A 16,194-nucleotide genomic window follows, 5' to 3' on the forward strand; every position below is an offset into this window, starting at 1 on the left:
GGTCGCATTAAATCGTAGAACGCTTGCAGTGATTGGCTACAAACAAAACCATACAAATAGTCTTTTTTTTTCCAGATCTGGGTACAATGAGGATCCAATGCAAGTATCGTTTGACTGGAGAGTTTTTTGGTACGACTTGGTACTGGGTTATTTTAGTCAATACCTTAAAATGTACCCAGCTGTACCCATAATAGCTAGAGCAGATGGATCCATACTTTACAGTATCATAATAAGTGTGTTAAATTACTTCATTGACAGCTGTCAAATTGACCACTTCCCTAGCATTAACATGGGCCTGCACACAGCACAGCACAAGAAATAAATGTCATTCTGTCAAACAGCCTTCAAGAGTGTAAAAAGATACCAATGTGCAGAGAATGCTCTTGCTTTTCTAAGCAGTGCCCTTCAAACATCTACCCGCTCAATATTCCCCCTGTGGTGTGCCAAACTAAACATCCAGCCATTTCCGCATGGTTTCACTTGACGTTATCTGTCTGAAAACAGACATTTCCACTACAACATGATGTGGTGAGCACACCGGGGTCATTTATTCGTCGATTTTGTTTTAACCCATTTGGAGCACCAGATGGGAGAGGTTTACTGCGTGTAGACTGTTGGGAAAATGGTGACCACATTAAAGTCTATTATTGAATCTCATTTAGTTTCCTGCAATTGTTGGTTGTTTCACAATCTCACCCAACTGGCATCTGCATAGACCAATACAAACAAACAATAGAAGCACAAAATACTGCTTGATACTGGAACCATTATAAGGTGACGTTAAATACAACAACAGAAAGTGTTTTTTCATGAACCGGCCATAACATATTCATACAGCACCATTAAATAAAGCAACAAACACACTCTAAAAAAACAGAAGACATGTTTAAATTGTTTCTATTCTGTTACTAAAGCTGATTGCATCAATCAAACTATGCAAATCACTCATCATCATCAGTCAACTACATTGCCTCTTCAGTAAACTCCATTACGGAAATGGAGAAGCTGTTAACCTTTAGCCTTCCTGAGGTTTCTTTTTCCTCCTGTCACTACACAGACTAAACCCTGACACTAAGACGACACCGGCTAACCTCAGATGACCCTCATTCAGACCACTGATGGATGGTGTAACAGATAGGGCCTACGTTGTCCCAGCAAGTTAGAGCTGATAGCTAGATAGATAGATGGATAGATAGATAGATAAATGGATGGATAGATAGATAGATATTTATAGATAGATAGATAGATAGATGGATAGATAGATAGATAGATGGATATATAGATATATGGATAGATAGATAGATGGATAGACAGATAGATGGATAGACAGATAGATGGATAGATAGATAGATGGATGGATAGATAGATAGATAGATGGATAGATGGATAGATGGATAGATAGATAGATAGATAGATAGATAGATGGATAGATAGATAGATAGATAGATAGATAGATGGATGGATAGATAGATAGATATTTATAGATAGATACAGATATTTGTAGACAGATAGATATAGATATTTGTAGATAGATAGATATATATTTATAGATAGATCGATATTTATAGATAGATAGATAGATGACAGATAGATAGAAAGATAGATGGATAGACAGGTATTTGTAGATAGATAGATAGAAGGTTAGACAGATAGAAGGATAGATATATATTTTTAGATAGATAGATATTTGTAGATAGATAGATAGAAGGTTAGACAGATAGATCGAAGGATAGATGGATAGATAGACATTTGTAGACAGATAGATCAATAGATGGATAGATTGGCGTCATATTTAGATGCTCTGGGTCAGGACTCTTGGCATCACTTTTCGACGCTCTGGGTCGTGAGGCACAAGAACGGGACAGTTAGATTTAGGAAAAGATGGTGGGTGGGGTTACAAAATGTACATCTCAGTGACACGGGGCACAAGAACACGACACGAACCACGGGCTACTGGGTAAAAGACCCATACCTTCTTATACGGATTTTCGGTCTTTCATACGCTACCGTTGTCGCTCCTTATACCATCTTACAGCTACTGCTATGCTGCGTTCCATAAAGGGTGATTTTTTTGCCTCGGTTTCTGACGCTGAGAGACACTTACCAAGCGTCAGTACTTGACGAGTTGGGAGTGAGAACAGGTTGCACAATCAAAGGTTTTGATTCTATGCACCTCTCAATAACATGTTTTGCTGTGCAAGAACTTCAACAGAATCAGCCACTAAAAGCCTCCATTGACACTCACAGAGATGAAATTCTTTCAGGCTGACCGGCTGTAACAGACCACACCACTAAGTGGCCGTGAGCCTCTGGGACATATAGTCATCTTTAAATAAACAATAGCTTTACAGATTCTGGTCTGAACACCAGGCTGAACAGCAATGTTTTGCTGCTCTCTCTGGTTGAACATTTCTTCACCTATAAGCCAGCAGTGATGTCACTGCGTCCTTCAGCACAACAATGACAATTTCACATCCATAAGTTTTCAAAATCGCGGCCAGAATTGAATTTTGGAATTATTTTGAGTCTATCCAAATGATCATAAGAAAAGTATTTATACAGCTGATGTACTACGAGATGTTTTCAAGGAAATGTGATTATATAGTCTACCTTTCAATTCAATTTTTTTTGGTATTTATTGTATTTCTTATAGTTTTATTTTTTACTTTCCCTTTTTCTTACTGTATATTAAAGTACTTTTCTTCTGAAGTTTATATATGCTACATCATCATTATGCAAGGTTGTAATGCTCACTAGGGCTGGGTACCAAATACAATATTTTCTTGCCTCTAAAGCATGGAGTATTGAAAAATGCCTCGTCATTCAATACCAAATTTCAATACCTTATCTTATCAGTGTCAGTGAGCCAATTAACATGCAGCATGCTTCTACCAAGATCTAATAATGTGTAATGTTGTAATTTCTTTTTATTTTATAAAATTGGTATCGAAAAAAAAGTATTGGTATCGAAAATCTTTGAACGATACGCGGCCCTAATGTTCACTGAATGGAAATGACTGCCTTATTTATATACTATCACATGTTATTTGTAAAGATATGCAAATAAAGTTGGAAAACAATAAAATAAAAAATAAGAACATCAGTGTAGCAGGGTGAGAAGTTAAATCGCTAGAGGTCAGCAAAACCAAGAAGGGTTGCTACAGTGGGAGACCCAGGACAGGTGACTGACCTCGGCAGATGAGTCCGTCTTGGCTGATGGTCAGTTTACAGACGCTGCAGTGCTTGGCCTTCTTGAAAGTCTTCACCCGGAACGTGTGGGAATGAAGAGCCTCCAACTCCTCCGGCTGCAGAGACCAAGACAACAAGAAAAGAAGAAGAAAAAGAGGTGGGATGTTAGTGTTGACGGGTTGTGACCTGACAGGACTTCAATGAGTCCAGGTGAGGGGAGTCGTTTGGAACCATTTTTGTTTCTCTCTTCTTCTTCTTCTTCTTTTTTTTTTTTAAGTGCAGGTGTTTCACAAAAAAAAAAAAGAACACATTCTTAGTTCATTTGCAATACAGTATGTGAAAATAACCTGGTCACACAAATAAAACATACATCAATGCTCATATTCATCTCAGATGTGACACCTCGTCCAGATCATGACAACTTTCAGCGGTCTATGCTTACAAAACGTCCTCTAAAGTTCACCCAGGAAGTAAGGTTGTAGGGGATTAGGTTGGCCTAACAAAAGCTCGAAAAGAGAAAAACAGCTTAATCTCTGTAACTTCCCTTCTTTCTTTCACCCTCTCCCTCCCACCCACGCCCAACCTTTGTCCTGTCATCTCATTTCCCCTCTTGCAGGTGTGTTACGCAACTCTATGGAGAAACTCCCTGACAGTTAAACATCCCTGTGTGTCTGTCTGCAGCCTGCTGTTTTTCCTCTACTGTATATCACCCGCCTCCAGACCTTTTCCTGTCTGCTTTGTAGACTTGGCATTCAGCATTGCTGGAGAGAGCAAACAGAAAAGTCAAGCTGTGGAAGTTTGACTGTTTCCTGCCGTGTCTTTACGAGAAACCTGCATCGCGTTTCCATTTGCCCCCTAATGACCGACCATGGGGGAGATGTGACATCATCTCTGTAGTGTATTTGCTCAGCTGGTCCCAATTTTTACTTTGAGGTTCAGCCCTATGGGATATAGCGGTCCAATGAATCCCCCTGCAAGCCAGACAACCAAATTTATATTATTATAGTTATTATGTTGTAAAAGTTCTTAGCCACAATAGTTTTACACTGGACCAGATACAGTGAAATGGCATTTATCGTAACCTACATAATAACCAATTAACAGAGTCAGCATCAGTGAGACAAAGAATAGAATAAAAGATTAACTGGCCAATAGTGCTTGATACAATCCCCCTCCCACACAGATATACACATATAACACAATGAATGAAATGAAAACCATTTTGGTTACTTGTTTGACTGTGACAGTTAAAGATTATACAGTAATATAAAGAACCAGAAGAGACAGGGCCAACATAAGCCTTCCAATGCATACATATTTCTAACATTTCTGTCTTTAATGAACCTAAGTGTCCTTAATGTACATATGTACTATACAGGAATTAAAGAGAAAAAATGTGTTTTCTATGTAGGATGTGCCAGTTTAGCATCCAGCCATGAAGCTTCCATTAAGTGTGTGTGTGTGTGTGTGTGTGTGTGTGTGTGTGTGTGTGTGTGTGTGTGTGTGTGTGTGTGTGCTGGACACAGCTAACAGTGGCCATGTGGTTGGCATATTGGGGGACTACTCACAGGAATACAGGGAGACCATAGAATATCAAAGCATTGCAAAGAAAGTATAGCAGCTCCCGTTCTGAAGGAATTCCAAGACTAACAGCCACAGTAACTTAGAACCACTAATGACACCTTTTTTTCTCTTCTTATCAATCTTAAAAGGCAACGTGTTGGAAAAGTGGCCAAGGGTGTGCAATCACAGTGCTGACGTAGCACTTGAATGATAAACCAGACAGAGTATCTGTTGGACTTTCCTCACTCCTCAATTCACTGACTGTCTCCTCTGTCATTAGCAGAAGGAACTGACTTAGCAGAAAGAAAGGAAAGCCTTATGATGCATTATTTCCAGCCAGGGCAGGATCCATTTATTACATAGCCTTCATACCGAGACCTTCATACAGATCCAGATGTGAAGGAATCCGACTCATTACATGTTGTTATATTCAACATCTCATTAACAATAACGTTTGCTGGTGATGTGGAGTACTACTCAGCCTGCAAAAGAGGAATTTGATCAAGTCTAACGCGTTGGCTACATTTAACGCGTAATGCATGCGGACTGTTAGCGGAGCGGATGTGCGGAATGTATCTTTGAACTGGCTACACTTGCTGCACACACGTGGCGTAGGATTGGGGGACTGCCCATTTCTCCGACGCTCCATTGTTCCGTCCTCTCAATAACCCGAAAAATTCCCTTTGGTCCTACAGCCCACTAGTCCGACGTCCCCCACTATGGCCACGCCAAGCCCCGCCCTACAAAGCAGCTCAATTGGTTGGGGTTAGGCATTTGACCTCGAGTGGTTAAGGTTAGGATAGCCGATTGGTCAGGCGATAGGACCTGTACAAATGGGTTTACGTTACCTTGCGTAAGCATGGATGCCTGGCCAATAAATGCTATTGAAGGGCGGGTCTTGGCGTCGCCATAGTGGGATTCATAATATCGCTGGTGGACGTCGGACTAGTGGGCTGTAGGACCAAGGACAATTTTTTGGGTTATCGAGAGGTCGGAACAACGGAGCATCGGAGAAATTACATGGCACCGTAGGATTGTGTGCGTCAGAGGCGGTGAGGATTGTTGTTGTTTCTTCCATTTTTTGGAGTCGGCACAGCGCTTACTGTCAGCTGTTTTCAAACGATGCAGGTGACAGGAAACAAGAAATAAAAACAGAAACTCTCAAACCCAGCTGCCAATATGCTCATTCACAGTCATTAAGTTGTTTCCTGTATATCGGTAGTTTAATTTAGACATGCACTTGATGATCCATTTCTTTTTGTAAAAGGGCCGCACACACCTCGCTTAAAATATATAAATAGAAGACTTTTCTTATTTTTACGCTTGTAGAGCAGATCTCCGCGGAGCATACAGACCACTACCCACTACTCTCGTGGCCGGTGTAGCCAGTTTCATTGATTAAACAGTAGTGGAAGCGTATCTTTGGAACATCCGCTCTCCATATGTTAGACGTGCAATGTAGCCGTCCTGTAAGAACAACACAGACAGGGAGTTAGATTGGCAGAATTGTAGGATTGAGCGTCTTTTGGAGGTGGATGCATATTAATAACTGCGGCCATGTTTCGACAGACATGAGCACTGCATGGATAGACTGTGGGTTGCCAACGTGTTGGGCTTCATCAGAAAGATGCTGAGTCAGGGCAACCCCTAGCTCACCTAGTAGAGCATGCGCCCCCCCCATGTAGGCTGAGTCCTTTGCAGAGGCCCGTGTTCGAATCCGACCTGCGGCCCTTTGCTGCGTGTCATCCCCCCTTTTTCTCCTCTCTTTCCTGTATATCACTGTCCCTATCGAGTAAAAGGAAAAAAGACCCAACAAATAATCTTTAAAAAAAAGAAAGAAAGATGCTGAGTCGTAGTTGAACTTGGATCAAATATGGCCTCAACACAATGCGACTCCATTTGAACTTAATTTCAATTGAAAAGGTGCAGGTGCACAGCACTGGTAGATTGTTTTGTCATGTTTTCACGACAAAAGGTAAAATGATAGTTAACATTATAATTTGCAAGAGTTGTAAAATCTTTCCTCAAATTATTTTAAACCGCTGTGCAATGTTTTGGTATCGAATAAGCCTTCAAACCCACGGATCCATTACTCAAACTGGACTTCCTGGATCATATTTCATAGTCTCACCGGTACCCGAAACATACCCCCACCAACACAGCTCCTTTAGAGAGGGAATAACAGCATTTTAGGACTGCATTTCTTCACTGTAGGGTTGGGGAACTTGTAAAAACAGAATGTTAAAAATGTATGCACCAAAGGCAGAGGTATCCTGACTTATAGTCCCTAATAAGGCTCAAGCTACAATTACCATAATGCAACTCAATAGTGTCTTTCATTGGACCTTCCATGACTGGTATGTGCCATGTCATTCAAGAAGACTTTATACAACTGTTCAACTGATCTCCATGTGTAACATCTGTGGATTGCCTCTTTTAACTGTTTTGGGAATCCACTTCTTCTTTGAAATAGACAAACTAACGAATAGGAGAAGAATAAAACATATCCTTGGGTTACTTTATTTGTTCGTAGAAAACCTTTATCTTCCTTTATCTATCTTACAAGAGTGTTTAGACTATGTTTTAAGAAGTTCCCAGCCGACTGTAATGGACTTCAGACACAATGAGGGCGCTTATAAAACCAGACTAAGAGTCTACAGCCATGTTAGTTTCTGCGTGAGGCTGTACTCACTACCCACTAACATTAGCATGCTATCATGCCCACAATCACAATGCTAACAGGCTGATGTTTATCAGGTTTAATGTTTACCACGCTCACCATCTTCAGTTTAGTGTGTTAGCATGCCAACATGTTAGCACTTCACAAAAAGTACAGCTGCCTGAGGCTGATGGGTCTTTAGTTTTGCAGGTATATGGTCATAAAACCAAAGAAATGGACATATTAGAGTTTTGACCCAATGATGGCGCTAGAGGAAAAGTTAAATGATCACCAAAGTCATTAAGATTCACCAGCTGGGAACCATGGAAGCCCTCCAAAAGTGGTGAGACACGTCACTGAAAAACTAAAACTGTCAACCTCGTGGAGGCGCTGAAAGAAAAGTCAGCTACAATAAGTGGACTTTTTGCAAGCAGAAGATGTGTAAGAAAACTCTCATTGTATTTCACTTAACAGAAACCTTTCTAAAATATTCGAAAAGCATTGAGATTCTGCAGTACGGTGCCCTGAATAATGCATATAATACATCACAGATTCTCAAAATTGGTGGTTTTTCCACAATCCATGCGCTCATCTGGAGGGCAAAAACGCAGACATTACCTCTGGTGTTTATCAAGCTCTACGTGAGAGTTCAGTGTTTGTATTTCAGAGCCACATGGCAACAGCAGGACAGCCGAGCCTTCATTCCATCTCCCGGCTACGCCTTACCACTACATAACATGATTAGCCTAATCTAGTTAGGCTGAAATAATGGCCATGGCTGTGCAGGACGCGCCATGTTGGCAAGGGGGCTTTTCTGGGGAGGGCTGGAGGTCTCTGCCTGGCATCCACGCTCGGCGTTTTTCAAGGCGCCGCCATGCCAAGGCTCCGGCTGGCACCTGCTGGGTTGGGAATCTGGATATGGATTTCAGGGGATTTGAAAGCGGTGATAAGTGGGTTTATTGGTACTTTGAGTGTGTGCAGTAATTGTGGGTGAGTGTGTTTCTGTCAGTCACAACTTCTGCGTTTTAAGCGGGACTTCATCTTTACTCTTTTATCCTGTCAAAATGACACCACTTTGTGGGAATCAATACCTCTTGAACGAGACAAGGCACAAGCTGTGTTTTGACCAAAAACAATCCTCTGGTTTCACTTCCAGACTCTTCAGGAATCAACTGTCAACATAAAAGGCGTCAATACTGTCAGAATGAATATGACCCAGCCGCAGGCAGGTGTTAGGGGAACACCCTCTTTAAACGCTTTTGTCAAAGTGTCAACTCTCTAACCACGTCATCCAAAACAGTCATTAAGTCCACAGGTATGGGAGTTTTGGTCTGCAATGATGCTATCTGTTTTGGATGTGATTAACACATAATAGTATCTAACAGTTTGCTTTTGTTGTATTACTCGTGCCTTATGAAATAATCTTGATTTTGTAAATAAAAACTAAAGAGATGCCGACTGCATGGATAAAAAAAAAAAAAAATCAAGCAAAATGCTTTTCAAACAGCAGGAGAAAAAATAGCAATTAAAAATGAGTCCTGACATGTTATCCTATGCTTGTTTACCGTCAGACATCATAAAATGAGCTCCAGCTCAACAAACTAAAACAGTAACATCCTGCTTGAATGCATGAATAATAATGATCTAATGTCACAGGGGACATTTTTCTGCTCTGGGTACTTTTACGTTTGAGTACATATTCCTGATTATACTTGCATTCTTTTACTTAAGTAACATTTTGAATGCAGGCCTTGTGTAAAAGTATTTTAACAGTGTGTTATTAGTACCTTTATATGAGTAAAGGACCGGAATACTTCCTCACCACTAAGGAACATTACATAACGAACACCTACACTTTGACAGGAAGATGAAGCCAGCAATGTTTCGTATTCCATGTCTGTAAGGGCTAAAAAATTAACTCTATGTTACTACTGCTATGTTACTACTGTTATGCTTTTACACACACACACACACACACACACACACACACACACACACACACACACACACACACACACACACACACACACACACACCTATACACTTCTGGTATCCCACTCGTCTTGCTTGCACATTTGTCAATCTTTTATTTCTGGGGTAGAATGGGTGAAATAAGGTGTGAGGGGTATATTGTGCATGGGGATACTCAAATTGGAATTCCTTCTACTTTAAGGGTTTAATTCCCAATATCAGAGGAGTGGTTAGTTGTCCAACACATCCTTCTTTACAAAGCCAAACAAAAGAAAGATCTCTTCAGCAGGCCTGTCTATTTTAGTCATCTTGCCCTACATCAGAAATCCATGCTCCAGTCATTTAACCTCAAAATACTATGTAAATACGGCACAGAGCAATATAGCAGGACGCTCCCTTTTGTGAGCCCTTAATTGTTTCCCATCATTAGCAATGCACGCGGCGCTCAGAGTTTGTTTATTGTTTGGGGGATGGCTGGAGTGTATGGGGAGTCGCTCGGGGAGATATGGGTGACGGGGAGAGGTATGGGGGTGGGGAACACAGAATTAAAGAGTTAAAGGCAACTCTGCCAGTACATTCAGAGATGTGGCCCTCGCTGATTATTTTCTGTTTCAACGTGTTGCGGGACCCATGCAAATGGCCTTGTTCCTTCATATTGCCGTCACACTTGGGGCTCTCAAATAGGCCACAAAGGAAGGAAATGGTTTCAGACAGGCAACTAGGACCCCCGAAAGCTGGGGTCAGGGTGTACACATACCCCCCTCAGCACAGGCACTGCAGCTCCTGGGAACAGACTCCCGTTCCCTTAGAGACGCACGCATAATCTCCTGCCTCACACTCATTAGCACGCACAGGCAAACCAGGCACTCTCGTGCAAAGAAATGTGCACACACACACACAAACACATTTGAACAAACTTTTACATCAAAAAAGACACATGCCCAGCAATCTCTCAAATATCCTGCACTCCTTTAAATACTCCATCCCACTGCTAAAAAGCCTGGAAAAAATATATTATGTATATATATATATATTTTCACAATGTTGGGTTGTGTATTATATTTATCAAACAGTGGTGTGTGTTTGGGTTGGGCCCGTCTACAGCTGGCTGCAGAGTTTCTCCTAATCAGAGGCATTTTTGCCCAGTCATTTTTAATTTCAGGAATTCTAGGAACCTTCAAAGGAGGTGCTGAATTGCCCTACCTTAGCTTTACTTTAGCTCCGAACTCTTGACATTTTACACAAAAAGTCCAGTCTTGACAGCCTCAGCAATATTACTCTCAACTTAAATATACAACACATTTTGGCCACTTGGGGGAAGCAGAACAAGCTGAAAACATAACACTGACACATTATCACTTCATAAAGTTGAGATGGCAAATGTCTTCATGTATTGAGACATCCAGCACACAGACCAACATTAGCATTCATTTAGAGTTGTGTTTTTGGCCAACATAGGAATGTAAGTCCAATATTCACTCACTTATTAGCTCTGCTTTGGTCTCCACCAACTACTGAGGGAAATATCTGGCTCTTTAGCTGCTAAATTCTCTACTATGGCCACCAGCTGGCCCTTACTTTGTCTGTCTGCTGCCTCGTGCTGAGGTAGTGTATAAGTTTATCAGAGATTTTCCTCCATGAAAACAGCTACAACTATAAATGGGGTTGAGGTTGAAGAGAGCTGGAAAACCAACCAACTATTCATTAATTAATCCAGTGTTAATTTTAGTGTAGCTTTAATGCTTTACCTGCTCCAGCAAAATGACACACAGGTTTGAGAAGAAGTGTGAAACATACAGCTGTTTACAGCTTAAACTAATCTAAACTGATCTAAAACACAGCTGGAACTGAATCTAGAGTCAGATGGATTAAAATGTCAAGCAGTGCAACAAATTCCAGTTTCTTTAGATGTTCTGGCACACTTGACCTGGATGTCAGGATACTCTGCCGAAGTAAAGACAGGCAGGAAAACAGCCAGACAAGCAGACAGGAAACGAAAGATGAGCGACTGGCACAGACAGACAGAGAAAATGTAATCAAACTTTTAAAAGACATCTGGAAAATTGGTATTAGTCAAATTTGAGATAGTAATGTTCATCTCATAATGGAAATATAGAAGTGTTGATGCTGAGCAGCTTCGGCTTCATGTGTTAGGTAATGTTATAGTATGGAGATAAATCCATCCAGACTCTGCTTTGCGACAGACATTCCAGCTCAATAAGGTAACCAAGAGGCTGTTTTTCTCCTCAAGTTTAGAACTCAAAACTATTACCTCAACTGCTTCGAAAGTATGACTCATGCGGAGACATATGTCGACAAACACACGCTGATTTTACCTCTGATTACACTGGCATTCACTTTCGCACTTCATGCATTACCTCATATACACATACTGTAGAACCATGTTTTCATCTGTTCAGTGCACATGCACAGTTACTCACATGCACAGTTTTTTGTCTCATTTTCTTGAATTAGATTGGTATAGATTTACTTTTCACAAAATTTTCCAAACAATATGTAATATTTATGGTACCGTTTGATTTTTACTAAGTTCAGTTTAGTTTAGGGTTAAGTTTAGCTCTTTAGTGTCCCACAAGAGAACAATCTTTTTACCAAGGCAGCCTAAAAAGACAGTAGAAGGCATTAAAAGTGTGAATGCCATACACACAATACAAAATACAATAAACAATCAATGTGTGAGCAAGAAGCAGTTTATGGTTTATTTGAATTAAGTGTGTTTACTACGTTTAAAAAAATAACTGAAAAACTGTTGCATCCTAATATTTGGAAAAAACAGTATCACTGATCAGAGCAGAGGATGTCAGTCTGGATTCGCTATGGATTTTAATTTCCATGGAATTTACTAAAATATCTTTAGAGGCAGGCCAATGACTTTACTGGCCACCTGGGCAATGGAGTTTTGCATATTAGCATGCTAATATTTGTTAATTAGCACAGCTGAGGCTGATGGGAATTCATTTTGCAGGTTGGTGGTCATGAACCAAAAGAATTGGATAAATAAACATTTTGACCTGATGATAGCACTAGAGGAAAAGCTAAGGAGGTCACCCAAAGTTATTATAATTCATCCCGAGGACGACGATGGATGATGTGTGTACCAAATGTCACGGCAATCTACGGCAGCCGACAACGGTCCAGACGATTCGACTGAATTCCCTCTGAACCACGAAGACAATGTCATGGTGGCACGATAGGAAAAGTCAGGATATCATCATCAAGATACATCATCTGGGAACCATGAATGGCCGTGCCAAACTGTGTGCCAATCCATCCAGTAGATGTTGAGATTTCACAGGAGGAGTGAAAACTGTGACAATGCAGGATTTAAAATATACAGTATATATATATATATATAACCTAACCCTACGTCACGTTCCATGTCACATGCATAACCGGAAGTAAATTAGCATGTGATTTTAACCCAAACCATGATCTTTTTCCAAACCAAGTCGTTTTTGTGCCTAAATCTAACCAAATTGCAACTGCTTCACAATGTTAACGGCGTGTTTAAAACTGGGACAGTTACGTTCTCCTGTTTAGACGTGAGGTGGTATTTCCTGCCACCTCTAGGGCGCTAATTTATGAAACGTGCCTGTGGGTCGTATTACAAGGTAGGAATAAATGCCTGATATTGGCGTATGGTTTGGACGACTTGTTGAAATCTTGTAAAAGGAAGGAAATGTATTTGTAGACACAATTCAAACATAATTTTGCCTTGCAATGGGTCTCAGAAAGTGATCCTCACACCACTCGGTGTAATTATTACCACACTCGGAGCCCAAACATCCAATGCAAGTCAGAGCAGAGACACTTTTAGCTGTAGTGTAAGGAGGTAAGAGACAGACAGGCAATGACCCTGACAGTTGGGCAAATGGGCGGACAGACACACAAGCCCCTAGTAACAGATGAGACAGACATGCACAAGCAGTCTGGCCTCCCTTTCCGGTGTCGCAGTGATTTCCTACAGTCTGAATGAAGTCAATGAAAAGCATAAACACGTACACACAGGGCAGCACTACATGACCCCCCCTCCCCACCACCACCAGTCAGAGGCTATTGTTCATCCTGATGGAGCCAGAAGACAAAATGAGACCTCTCCAGTCAACTGGGTTAATCAGCGAGTTAGCATGATGCCGTCTCTCATATGGGACACCATATGCATGGGTGGACATTTTAACAAGACGCACTGGGGTGACCACCACATGTCTCCATCTGTTACTGTGTGTGTGTGTGTGTGTGTGTGTGTGTGTGTGTGTGTGTGTGTGTGTGTGTGTGACGAATAGTGACCTAAATGAGTGTGTAAGCGAGTAACAACTCATTTTGAGAATTCATGTTTCCCCAAGAAGGCTTCCCAAGACACAAGACTAGGGCTGGGCAATATATCGATATTATATCGATATCGTGATATGAGACTAGATATCTTCTTAGATTTTGGATATCGTAATAGGACATGAGTATAGTCTTTTCTTGGTTTAAAGGCTGCATTACAGTAAAGTGATGTTATTTTCTGAACTTACCAGACTGCTCTAGCGTTTATCCACTTAGTCATTATATCCACATTACTGATGATTAGTTATCAAAAATCTCATGGTGTAAATATTTTGTGAAAGTACCAATAGTCAACCTTGCAATATTAGTATTGCAGGTATTTGGTCAAAAATATCTTGATATTTGATTTTCTTCATATCGCCCAGCTCTTACAAGACACCACTCTTCTCCTGTTTTGTCCTACAATTTGTATTTTGGGAAGTCTTCTTGGGAAACATGAATTCTCAAAATGAGTTTTTACTTGCTTACACACTCATGTATCCCAAGAAGACTTCCCAAGACACCCCTCTTCTCCTGTTCTGTCCCACTCTTCCCACTGGGCATGTTCTGTTCCCTCCTCACAAGCCAGCTATTCTTCATCTTTCTCAGCTAAACAAGAGCTAGCAAGGGCCAACATGACCTTTGACCTATCTCCACATCTCTGCTTCCCCTCGGCCTGACCTCTTCCCTCCACACCCTGCCCTCCTCTACTCAAGACGCTCCCCAACTCCAGCTGAAAATCCAACTCATCCTCCACTTCTCCTGTTCATCCACCTTTTCCCAGAACCTCCACTCCCTCTCACATCCTCCCTCCCTCTCTCTCCCTCCCTCTCTCCCCTTGTGTTGTCATGAGACTATAAAGACCCCGAACAGCCTCTGGAGTGAAGGTGCATGGGAAAGACGCAGAGAGGTTGTCACTTTGAACTAATAAGGAAACCAATGAAAGCCTTATTTGTAAAAGAAAAAAGTGGCCACCGGTGCTAATGGGAGGGAATTAAGTACAAAACTAAAATCCCTGGGAAAGGCTCAAGCCAATACATGTTGGTGTATTTTTTAATGTCATGCCCTGTTAACGAAAGGCCTTTTATCACTTTTTGTAACCAACCTTGAGTGCTCGGACATGTTTTTTATGACATTTTTTAAGTAATAATTCTTCCTCCTTTCCGTATCAATGAATTCCTTGTTGTGATCAGTGTGCAATCACGGCGCCTCGTTTGATGATGCATGATCCAGTTACAGGAGCAGCTATGTCAAAGCATTCCACGACACACACACACACACACACACACACACACACACACACACACACACACACACACACACACACACACACACAGCTGGCAGGAGACAGGAAGGGGATGCAGTAGGAGACTGAAACTGGTACGGCCAAATGCTGGCAGGTCACTGCTGCTTTGCATTTAGTGTCTGCTTGCAAAGTTTATTCCCTGTCTGTACAAATTCTAAGGGCTTCTCTAGTTGATTTAGTATCATACTTACATAAAGTTGTTGACTCGCAAGAGAGATTGTTTTTTTAAAAAGAATGATGAAAATCGAAGCAGCGCAGGCTGAGATATCCTGAACTTTGGTCCACATTGGGGGGTCAAGTTCCAACAACAATGGGATCCTACAAGTATCATAATGCAACTCAGTAGCGCCTTTAATTAGATCCACCATTGTCCTTAAAGACGCTTTAAAAATTAAATCAGAAAGCGATTGCTCTCCTGGACATAATTCATGTGCTTATTAAATGTCACTATGACCCTGCATATGTTTCACACTGTGCCTTCAGCACTAGATAAATGTCACTCCTCCAGTAAATAATTTAGACTCCAGCGTAAATGTACATTAAAGCCCGACCGAAATATAGGGGAGCCGATATTATCAGCCAATATTAGGCATTTTCCAAACTATCGGTATCGGCATTTATAATGGCCGATAAACAAATATTTAAAAAATAAAATAAAAACAGACAAAACACCCTTCAACCATGTTACGAGTGTTGCGTTGTTATTGTGTTTTTGTTCAAAGGACTTTAAGTTTCATATCTTAAGTTTGTTTTTTTATACATTTTATTTACCAGAACTTTAATATATTTTGATGTTCCTCTATTCTGTTGTGACAATAAAACTAACTTTTAAGTGTATTTTTAAACGCATTATCATATTATTTTAGTGAGGACTCATAAATAACTACAAATAACTGATGTTAGGGAATTCTGTTTATGTTTTGTTACGCGTTTCTGGATTTATTTATTAATTAAATACATATCGGCCGATATATCAGAATATCGGATTTTTAAATCACCAAATATTTGTATCGATATCGGCCTTAAAAATCCTTTATCGGCCGGGCTCTAATGTACATACTATATATAGCAGAAAGAAGCACCAACACAAAGGAACACACAGCACAGGTAGAAAAAATGTTTAGCTCACCCCGCAGGAGTCAAATGCATGTGAAGTAAAAACCTATGCTATATTATG

General features: G+C 40.8%; 1 protein-coding gene across 7 annotated transcripts in view; it reads right to left on the minus strand.

Moving 5' to 3' along the window:
- The window catches only part of tns1b (tensin 1b), a 217,505-nt gene that overhangs the window by 169,816 nt on the left and 31,495 nt on the right, over positions 1–16,194 (minus strand). For all 7 annotated transcript variants that reach the window (XM_028590951.1, XM_028590956.1, XM_028590947.1 and 4 more), the window contains exon 2: positions 3,191–3,305. In XM_028590951.1, the coding sequence (XP_028446752.1) occupies positions 3,191–3,305 (115 nt within the window). The remainder of the gene's footprint in view (positions 1–3,190; positions 3,306–16,194) is intronic.

The sequence above is a fragment of the Perca flavescens genome, chromosome 11 (assembly GCF_004354835.1).
Source record: "Perca flavescens isolate YP-PL-M2 chromosome 11, PFLA_1.0, whole genome shotgun sequence".
Taxonomy (NCBI): Eukaryota; Metazoa; Chordata; class Actinopteri; order Perciformes; family Percidae; genus Perca; species Perca flavescens.